The 11,939-nt window shown below is 34.3% G+C and overlaps 1 protein-coding gene across 1 annotated transcript; it reads left to right on the top strand.

Annotated features, from left to right (window-relative positions):
- The first annotated feature begins 2,988 nt into the window (after positions 1 to 2,988).
- Positions 2,989 to 7,859, top strand: LOC141671619 (linamarin synthase 2-like). The gene is made up of 2 exons (XM_074477897.1): positions 2,989 to 3,574; positions 6,605 to 7,859. The coding sequence occupies exons 1-2, from the start codon at positions 3,070 to 3,072 to the stop codon at positions 7,540 to 7,542; spliced, it is 1,443 nt and encodes a 480-aa protein (XP_074333998.1). The 5' UTR covers positions 2,989 to 3,069; the 3' UTR covers positions 7,543 to 7,859.
- Positions 7,860 to 11,939: the final 4,080 nt, after the last annotated feature.

The raw sequence follows: 11,939 nt of genomic DNA, 5'->3' as shown, positions 1-11,939 counted from the left end.
GTAACTTGGATGCTAGTTTTCTTACTTGTGAACCTTTACTCTTGTTTCATACTTGGTTTTGTTATTTAAGTATAAAGATTATGTTTATTATACCATTCTTCCATCGAAACCCACGTTGATGATGAGTCTGGTTATGGGCTAATCGTTATCGTGGGGTTCTAACGGATTTATTTATGGATTTCTTTAGTTAAATTGTTTATATGCCTTAGTGTGTGGTGATTGAATGATAACCTAGTACTGGTTGTGCTTATTCGTCTTATAAGAGTCACGAACTTATAAGATAGCGTGTTAATTCTTAATGAAGCGACAGTGAATTTAAGGATTTAGAACTTGCCATGCTAGCATAGGTTCATGTGTTATTGTTATGCATGATTCGTAGGTAATTTTACCCATCTTACTTGCCATGTGTAATCATGATAGATAACTTGTGCTTTAAACCGTTATGCTGTCCAATTCTATAGACATATAGGGTCTCAATATAATTGGTGTCTATTCAGCTTCTATCTCTTTTGTGGATGTCTGGTAGTATGTTATTCGTGCAACGAAAGTTGGCGTTAGCAGTTTCGTATTATCTGATTAGTGTCATCACCATTGCATGCCAAGGTTAAGAATAATAAGGCTATTGGATGAAGTATTTAATGAAGTTAGAATCCCATGTTTGTCTCATATATTATACAACTCTCTTTACTCTCTTAGTTATAAACATTAGTTTAATTCGTAGTATAAACAACCCAAATTTTTATCGTCTTAGCATTAGATAATAACCATATCATCGATGCATATGTGCATAAATTACATAGTTAACCAATGCCAGTCTCCGTGGGAACAAACTAGAAAAGATTCTATATTACTTGTGAACGTGTATACTTGCGTGAATTATTAGCGCGTGTTTAGCCCTAACAAAGATATCCAATCAGGATCCATTAGAGCTTCTTCAGTTTTCTTAGGCTCTACTTGAGACAGAAAGCATGCATGTAGGCACTCATTAGCAGTTGCACTTCTAGTTCTCACACCAGAAGTAGGATCACCAATAATTGCTTCTTTAGTGTGACTTATATCTCACTTTCTTGTGTGAGTTTGTTGACTAGTGCCTTCATCATTTGTATGATTTGTAGATCCTTCTTCTCTTTCTCCCCCTGAGTTTTTGCTATCAAATTCAGGTGTTTGAGATGAGCTTCCATTTTTATGATTTTCCTATTCAGTAGTCTCTTAATTCAACATATGTTTTACATTGACTTCATCTTCACCATCAAAATCACTATCAATATTGAGGTTTTCAAATGCAAGGGCTTTAACTTTATTTTCATCAAGTCATTCCAAGCCTGGACACTTATCACATCTGTGCTTTCCATAATCTTCTTTTGATCAATCACATAGACCTTGTAGGCAGTTCTCTCCAATGAATATCCCAGAAAAATTGCTTCAAAAACTTTTGAGTCAAATTTTCCCACATATTCAGTGTTGTCTTTCAAAATGTAACACTTGCTTCCAAACACATGAAGATGCTTTAAAGTAGGCTTTCTCTTAGGCATGATTGAGTAAGGTGATTTGCCATGAGCCTTGTTAATGAATTATCTGTTTTGAGTATAGCATGAAGTGTTAACAACCTCTTCCCAGAAACTTGTTGGCAACTTGGCATCTTGCAGCATTGTTCTAGCAGCTTCAACTAATGTTCTGTTCTTTCTTTCAGCTACTCCATTTTGTTGACGTGTTCTAGCAGCTGAGAATTCTTGAATAATGCATTTGCTTTTGCAGAATTCACTCAATGTTGTATTCCTGAATTCTGTTTCATTATCACTTCTCAATATTTTTACACAATTATGATCTTCATCCTGTTTTTCTATCTTCTTGATGTGCTCAATTATGATGTGTGGAGTCTCATCTTTAGAGTGCATGAACTCTGCCCAAGTGTATCTTGAGAAATCATCCACCATCACAAATGCATATTTGTTCCTTGAAATTGGTAAGACATTTATTGGCCCAAACAAGTCCATGTGAATAAGTTGCAATGGTGCACTTATAGAATTCACAGTTTTTGACTTATGACTTGATCTTTTCATTTTTCCTTTCTGACAAGCTTTACAAACTTCAACTTGAGCAAACTCTAGATTAGGTATGTCTCTTAATAACTCCTTTTTGACCAAGGTGTTAATTGCTTTAAAATTTAAGTGAGACATTTTTTATGTCATAGTTTGCTTCGTTCCTCTGATACATTGGTGTAGAAGCAACAAATACCATCCTTATTTGTTGAGTCCAAGTCTGCAACAAACAAGTTTCCTTTTCTTGCTCCTTTCAGAGCAACTTCACCCGTTTTTATAAATATATATTTGAAACTCTTAAATTGATAAGAGTTAATATTTTATTTTATTTTAAAGAAGAATGATCACGAGATAGTTGGAGTTGTTCTAAGTCGTACAAATTAGAGTAACTCCAACAATCTCATCACATTCTCTCTATAAATAATATAAATAAATTAGCTCTTAATTATTTAGGAGTCAATATTACACATTTTCTCCAATAATCCTCCTTAAACTCACCCCCTGTTCATTTTTTAGTAATTAAGTACATATATACATAAACAAAATTAATCATAATAAATACATGGGGAAGAAGGAAATTATTATTAAACTAATTTAGGAGGGAGTATCACTCCTCATTATTATTGAGGAATCATTTGAAGATTTTTAAATTTTGAGGAGTCATTAGGAGATGATTTTGAAGTTCATTTTTTCAAAATTTGACCTAGGAGCATAATTTAAGTTAGCGTTGGAGTTTCTCTTAGACTCAAAATTCTAACACCAAAATCACCTTTAAGCGCACTAACTAATCTTCCACTTAATTTTGAAAAATATGCGTAAGCGTGCGTAACGGTGAGGTTTGACAAGTCAAAGTCGTCAGGCGTCTTCCCTCAATACTTAACTCACTCAGTCAAGTCTTCCATACTTTCCTCATTGGCATATATAAACAAACACACCTTAAAACACAACTCAAACTCATTCTTAAACCAACCATTTCCATACATTCATTTCCATACATTCAAAACCCTCAAACACAAACACAAACAAAAACATGAACTCAACAAACACAAAGCCACACATAGTATGTGTCCCCTTCCCAGCACAAGGCCACATAATCCCCATGATGCAGCTCGCCAAGCTCCTCAACTCTAACAACTTCCACATCACTTTCATCAGCACCGAACACAACCAACGCCGCTTAATCTTCTCTCTCGGCGATCACTTCCTCAATCTCTCCGACACTTTCAATTTCGAAACAATCCCCGACGGGTTGCCTCGTATTGAGCCTGATCAATCTCACACTCCTATCGGCTTATTCGGATCCATTCCCAAGACCTGTTTGGATCCGTTTAAGACCGTTTTGTTGAAAATGAATAATGATCCTAATGTTCCGCGTGTTACTGCTATTGTTGCGGATGCTTGTATGAGTTTCGCGGTGGATGCTGGTAGAGAGATTGGTGTTCCGGTCGTTTCTTTGTGGACGGCTTCTGCTTGTGGTTTGATGGCTTATTTCCAGTTTCCGGAGTTTGTTAAACGCGGCATTTTCCCGTTTAAAGGTAGTTTTTATACTTCCAAAGTTCCTGTTTAAAGGACGATTATTCGTAAATTGAGCACACTTTCACTTCAATTTTGTTATGTATCATGTATGCTTATGTGATATGATATGTATGTGAAATGTGAAACTTGAGCTAATGTAATGTAAATTTTGAGAGACTTTCTTTTTTGTAGGAATGAAACGACGAAAATTTGGTAAAAATCGATGTATGTGGTATAGATGTACATTAAAATGGATGTTATAACTGAGTTTTGGGTGTACTAATTAAGCTCCTGACGATTTGAAAATGCTAATGGGGGAAGGTTCGGGGTTTAGGCTTTTTTGGTTGGTATGTCTTGGTATTATTAGTGGCAATGATTTTGATCCCAAAGCATTAAGCATTCGGTCGACCAGAAATTAATGAGACCACTTACTTTGACTTGGAACCCTTTTACCCAAAATTTATCTAATGAAAATGAAAGAAAATAGATGAAACAGAAACAGAGCACTACTATAAGGTCACCACCGTGACAACTGACAAGTCATGTTTTAATTAGGTAGAGATTTCCTTCATGCTTGCTTATACGATTGATGACCTTGCGTACGTACACTCTTAGATCGGCTTAACTTTTTTTTTTATTGTGTTGGCCTATGGCAGACTTGGCTTGTATTGATGTTACTTAACATATATTCATTGTTTCCTTGATTTCAGTTTATCTGTTGACAATTTACTTTAAAAAATAAAAAGAAAACATTCAGATTAATTATCTCTTAAATCCTCTAGTATCATATCTTCCCACCAACTTGGTAAAGAGACAATTAAAACTCTTTGATTATACGTGTGTTCCCAGCTAGTATAATGTATGTAATTGGTGTTCTACATGGTTCCTTATACAAATTTTTGAGAACAAGCGACTGGAGAAAGGGCAGAGCATAGTGTTCTTACTTAAATTCTAATACAGAAAAAAAAATATTAGCCCTTGCAAATGGATACTCTATAAGATATGGCAGAAAATCATTTTCACTTCAATGCTTGTTTCCTAATACGAAAACTGAAAATCCAATTGCTTAATTAAAGCCAACTTGAAAAACTAAATACAGGATGACGCTTTTCCTAATGTTTGTGAACTTGGGGTTGTACGTCAATTATCTAAATCATAATATAATGCTCGTAGAAATGGTTATTGCAAGCTTCTGAACATGTTAGATAAAAACAGGCAGTTCAAGACTTTAAGGATAAGCAAGCAATCTAGCACCAAGAGTCATCTGAATTTCTTAGAAAACTTTTGCTTTAAAACTGTTTAGTCTTTTGTCTGCACACAGATGATTCGTTGTCCAAATATTTCCATCAAGTTTCAGACTTCTTACTTTGTTAGTTCCCATGATCTTTGGTCTCTGAATCCTCTAAAATGCCACATGTTAATTTATGTACATAATAGTATATTTCCATTAATAACGATATTGCCAATTTTAATTATTAATAAATACTAGATTAGTTTCAGGGCAGATGCCCGGTTATATTAAAATTATTATTGTTAAATATTTTATAATTTTAGTATCAAAATAGATAAATTAATAATCGTAATTTGTGCAATTTCAAGTAAGTAATATCACTTGGTTTATATAATTTATTTTAGTATCACTTGGATAGTTGTAAATTGCTTAATTTTAAGTAGGGAATGTCACTTGATATAAGGTAGAATTTAGATTCGATAAATCTTTTTTAAAAAATGTTGAAAAAGGTTACAAAATTTGAAAAGGAAGAGAGAAAATTAGTGAGATGAGAGAGAAGAGTGTCATTAATGTTATCATGTCAACTATTGAGAGAATGGCAATTGTCCCGTTTTAATGAGAGAGTGACACTTGGCATAGCTTGTACTTTATTTTATTATAGTGTAGATGATATCATATCAATGCCAATCTAATTAACATTTGGTAAAGTAGCTCTAAACCGAACATTACATTAATAATTCAAAGAAAGTTATATACTATTAAATCTTAAATCTAACCTATAAATTTTATAAGCGAGTCCCTTGAAAATGAAAAAACTCAACTTTGTAAAATTTAGAAATGACACATACTAAAACTTACGACTACTAGACAAGTACAAGGACATATTTATAATATTTATTATTTTTATATGAAATATAAGTATAATATACTATTAAGATTTTCTGAATTTTGAGCCCCTTTGAAGGTATGGGCCCTGGGCGGTCGCCCTCTTCGCCCTCCCTCTGGGCCGGACCTGAGCATGCTTAATATGGTTGTAAAACCTTAATATGTTTCTAGTACATGTTGACTTTTTCAGGAGAGGCCGTATATGTTCTCTGACATAAAAACTAAACAGTGGAAATAAATAAATACCACGACGAGATAATAATTTTTTTAAATAAGATGCACCACCATTCAGACTTGGATTGTCTGATTTTAATTTATTGACTCTTTTAACCAGTGTCTTGTTGATGAATTGTCATAATTTCTCTTTTGTTAAGTTTGTCCCGTTGTATACTTGCGTTCGGTTGCTTGCTGTCCATATAATGCATACATCTCTAGTTGCTGGTTGGGCGGGTTTGATGGCTCTATACAAATTAGCAGTTTTCATCCCTCTGACCCCAATACTTTTATCGTGCACATACAGATCTATGTTTGCCTTAAATCGTTTTTAGAATATAATGGAGCACTAGCCTGACATACTGATATGGTGCAAACCCCTATCTAGTGGTGAGTGATACTCTGATTAGTGAGTTGAGTTTGCATTAAAGGTCGATGATTTGAAATTTAACAAATTCCATCGAGCATGGTTTATCAATTTATTTACATGTTACATGGCTAACCTGATTTCCATGGTTATTGTGACATTTTCTTGTAAATTAATTTGATATCTTAATTCCTTGGGATTGTTGTAGTTTACTCGAGTCAATACTGGATTGAACATGCATATTCTGCCTGGATTTTTCGCATTATTTACTTTTTACAAAGCTGGCCTTAGTTTACATGGTTATTGACACATCTTCTTCCAAATTAATTTTCTATTTACTCTTCTTTGTTCCAGACCAAAGCTTTCTGACTGATGGCACTCTTGATACGAAGATAGATTGGATACCTGGCATGACAGACATCCGGCTGAAGGATATACCATCATTCATACAAAAAACGGATGCCAGTGATGTTTCATTCAATTTTATGAAAGATTCGGTACAGAAATGCTTGGAAGCTTCTGCAATGATCATCAACACGTTCGATGCTTTTGAGCATGAAGTACTGCAAGCAATTTCCTCCAGTTTCCCTCGAATATACACTTTAGGCCCTCTGCACATCCTTAGCAAGGCCATCCCTGAAAGCCCCCTAGATTCATTTAGGCCCAGCTTATGGAAAGAAGACACGAAATGTCTAGAATGGCTAGACAAAAGAGAGCCAAACTCAGTAGTCTATGTTAATTATGGCAGTGTCACCAAAATGACTAACCAGCACCTGAAAGAATTTGCCTGGGGACTTGCAAACAGTAAACATCCATTTTTATGGATCATCAGATCTAATCTTATAGAGGGTGATTCTGCAATAATATCAAAAGAATTTCTTGAGGAGACGAAAGACAGAGGTATGTTGGCAAGTTGGTGCCCCCAAGAACGTGTACTTTCTCATCCATCTGTTGGTGTTTTTTTAACTCATAGTGGGTGGAACTCTACTTTAGAGAGTATATGTGAAGGAGTGCCTATTATTTGCTGGCCATTTTTTGCGGAACAACAAACCAATTGTCGGTATAGCTGCACTGACAGTTGGGGAATTGGAGTAGAGGTTAATCAAGACGTAAAGCGCGAGGAAATCGAAACACTAGTGAAGGAAATGATGGAAGGAGAAAAGGGAAAGAAATTAAAGAAAAAGGCCCTGGAGTGGAAAAAATTGGCTGCAGAAGCTACAAGTGTTGGAGGTTCATCTTTTACCAACATTGACAGAGTTATCAAAGAAGTTCTCCTAAAAGAGAAAGTATAAGTGCATATTTCCACGCTCCAATAACAGTTGCAGGGTATCACAAGGCAATACCAGATGGACGGGGCTTGTGCTGATAATCTGATTCAAACTTCCTTTACCTTTTATTGTTGAATGGCCTGGGGTTCTTTCACAAATCTGCTATCTTTGTGCTACAGTATTTCATTATTTTCCAACTGCTTGAAACAATCAAACAGATTAACTAACGCTCCGTTTGATCATTTCGTAATCAATTACTGTTCAAGTCTTAATTCTCTTTGTAAACTGTAAAGGAGTGAAGTTTAATAGGATACATAAAATTAGTAGATAAAATTTCAAAATCGTGTAAGAATGTTTTAAGAGAAGCTGAGTGTACATCCTTACAGTGAATGTAAGGAGTGAATGTTATTGTGTTGAAATTGAGTTAGATGTTGGAATATATCCAAAGTTTGAAGCGACAATGTTGTTGTATTCTAGCCCGGAGGAGTGGTGATACATGTGTGAAGCATGTGTTACTAATACAGCTTTGGTACATTATGCAGACCCGGATCGAACCAACGACCTAAGGATTTCGGTTTTTCTACCACTCCAGTCCTCCGCTCTACCAACTGAGCTAAGGTCGGGGACTTTAAAGAACTAGGGATTTACAGAAAATATCTAAGACAGATACTTACTTTCAGCTACATAACAATGTTATGTTTTCTTTGACAAAACAGCTATGTTACTCCACTACTTGTATTTCAATATTTTACTGTATTTCAACAATAGTTTGGATAAATCTCCTTTAGCACATTTGTTTTTCCCTTATATTATAATAAAGGTGATATTGAATAACCTATCTACACTTTATTATTTGAATACGAGACATTGAAAATTTTATGGGCAGTTTGGTCATTTATATTTTGATTACTTGATCCATGGTCGTTCGTTATTTCACGTAAAATTGATAAAAAAATTGTTATATGTAAATCTTTAGAATAAATATTATAAAGGGACTTAAGGTTCGCATCCCATCAATAACATATTAATATTATCATTTACATTACAAATAATAATAGTATAAATGTGCATCACACGGCTTATATAGTAGTACTATTATATTAAGAGTCAAATATTAAAATTTTTATTAATAGTCTGGTTATTCATAATTTGGTCAATAAATTCACAGTCGTTGGTTATTTCATATCAAATTGACTGTTAAATATTATTCTAAAACTTTTATTACAAGGGGTGTAAGGTTAGAGTATCAATCACAACATATTAAAATTATCACCTGTAATATCTTCTATATATAAAAATCCAACATTATAAAATTAGGAGTAAAATGTACGTGCATCAGCCCACTTTATATTTTAAAAACTCTCATTTTATGTACTTGCACTTCAAACTTTTTTGTAAGTCATGCAGGTCCGTTAAATATGGCCAACTCCGTTAATTTTAAAAAGGCATATCAGCCTTAGTTAAATCACAGTATAAATCAGATTAAGAATATAAAACTACAAGACAATGGTTTATTTAATAAATAAAATTTACTAAAACTATAAACTATAAATATTTACTATTACTCTCAGATCTCTCAAGTCTCGGTCACAAATCATCGGAACCATCAATTCAAAGCACCATCGGCAAAAGATCTCCGTTGTTTGAATCAATCCTCGATAAACATGTACATATTCAATATAATAATTTGGTCAATACATTTTATTCTCGTAAAATGACAGATTTATTCATGTGTTTACATATTTTAAAAAATATTATTAATGAGGATCGAACTTGAGTCTTGTTAGGTATGAAATGCGCACCAGGGGTGAATGCGTGTCTCTTAATTTTTCTTTGAAACTTTATAAATTACTTTCAAGAAAATCTACTTTGTATTTTAGCTTTGGAACTCGACAAACTATTTAAAATTTGCAGGGACAATCAACTGACTATAAAAGACACAGAAAACAATCATCAAAACTTAATTGATCTTTACATTAAAAGTCAAATATGTTGTGCTACAAATTTGTGCTCTTAAATATTTAAGAACTCAACTACTTCTTAAGAGAATACAAGAAATTCTAGACTATTATTTTTTTGGAACTAAGGACCCGTGACATGTTTTATAGATCAACATGCACAGTTTACAGAAATTCCACTGAAATAGACTAACATATTTTCTAACATCCTTTTGTCTCTTTCTATTTTGAGTGCTACAAATCTGAATACAATCTTTCAGGTTTGTTACTGTTAGAGCGAAAACACACGCTAATATTCACGCAAGTATACGCGTTCGCAAGTAATATAAAATACTTTCTAGTTCGTTCCCACAGAGACTCAGACTAATTTATTGTCTAATTAAACTCACTCACCAATGTATGATTACTTCTCAATGTTAAGACACTAACACTTAGAATTGTTGACTAAATATTAACTACAATTATCTACTTAATTAATCACTTAATTAACACTTCAAATTATCAATAATAAAATACTCATGAGATCACAACTTCATTACTACTTCCTTCAATAGTCATTGTTATTACCTTTAGCATGTGACAGTGATGATATTAATCGAATAACACAAAACTGATAAAAGCCAAATTTCATTGTACTAATATCATTCTACCAACATCCACAATCAAGATAGAAGTTGAATAGTCATCAATTATGTTGAGTTCCTATATGTCTACAGAAATTGACAACACAACGATTTAAGCACAAGTTATTCCTTTTGATTACATAGGGCAAATAAAACTGTTAGAGTTACCCACTAATCATGCACAACGTACATGAACCTATGCTAGCATGGCAAGTTCTAAATCTCAAGATCCACCGTCGCTTCACAAGAGATTAACACCCTATCTTATATGTTCGCGACGCACATAAGACGAATACGCACAACCAAAACTAGATATCATACAATCATCACACACTAAAGTATTAAACAATTAACTAAATAATTCCATAATAAATCCGTTGCAACCCCATGATCACGATTAGCCCATAATAGCACTTATCGTCATCATAGGTTCATATGAAATCATGATAAACAAACACAAGAAAATATAACTAAACTAATTATATTAAATCAGAGTACGTCACAAGAGTAAATAGGTTCAAGGTAAGAAAACTAGAATCCAACGTTACAACGAAACAAGAATCACAAGAAAATATGCTTCTTCTTCGTTGTTGTGCACTAAACGGTCTTCTTCCTTATCTCCTTCGCTCCTTGCGTAATACCACGATCCTCTCTTGAAAACGTCTCCAAATCTACTTAAATAATAATCCCATAAAACTCAGATTACATAGAAGTGGAAGCCAAACAAAAATAGAAGTCCTAAAATAAACTATTTTTTCCCCCGACCCTGCGTGGCCGCTCAGCATAGCTGAGCGGGCGCTCAGCTTTCTGCGCGGCCGCTCAGCTATGCTGAGCGGGCGCTCAGGACCCTTCTGGAAAATTCCTGAGTTCGCTTCGTTCCTCCGCCGTAATCTGCCCATTTCTTCCCTCTCACAATGATGAACACATGCCAAGGCTTATTCTTGATGATTACTCCCCCGAAATGCAACTAATACCCTGAAATGCATAAACACTAGAAAAACGTATCAAATACACAAAATACTTGATTTCAAGACACCAATTTAAGCCATTTTAAGACGTTCTAAGTGGTATAAAATGCCACTTATCACACCCCCAAACTTAAATCGATGCTTGTCCTCAAGCGTCACGGACTCAAAACAAATAAAAAACATGCATGAATACAATCTATATGAAATTGCAGCGATCCCCCTTACTACGCATAAACCAACCAAATTGCAACATCTCAACAAATACAGTTAGACAACTAAAGATCAATAAACTCATGCCAACAAACATACAGCCAGAAACGTGGTGTGTGCAAATGCTTAACAGATATGCTTCGGAACTAGACCAATTATTATGACTCGACTATCCTCAAGCAATCACATGATCATACAAAGAATAAAAATTCTAGGCACAAAGTGATATACAACACTACAAGAATTCTGGAGCTTATTACGGAATCATGCTTTTTATTCACAACACAAATGCTTATTTGACCGTGCAATGAGTGAGGTCCACAAAAGACTTATACAATGGTATCCATGTAACGAGCGTTAGGTTAGCGGATCCCAGACTCTAAAAGCCTTAGGTCACTAGGCACAAAGTCCCCTAAGAACTTAATAACTCGAATACCAAAGAGCCCACTCTTGATCAATTATGCATAAACACCACAATTTTTTTATTTTTTTTTTATAAAATTTCTGAGCAAGTGCGTTTCGCTCCATCTTGCTCAACCCTAGACTACTCGCACAACATGCGAGCCGGCTACTAGCCATTTGACGCCTAGCCACAACTAGCAACAAATTCCATTTTTTTACTCCAATTTTTTTTTCATGCCTTTATCACTAAGAGCCTATTA

Source organism: Apium graveolens, chromosome 7 (genome assembly GCF_009905375.1).
Source record: "Apium graveolens cultivar Ventura chromosome 7, ASM990537v1, whole genome shotgun sequence".
Taxonomy (NCBI): domain Eukaryota; kingdom Viridiplantae; phylum Streptophyta; class Magnoliopsida; order Apiales; family Apiaceae; genus Apium; species Apium graveolens.
Note: the sequence above shows the minus strand (reverse complement) of the source record. Positions and strands in the feature narration are given on the sequence as shown.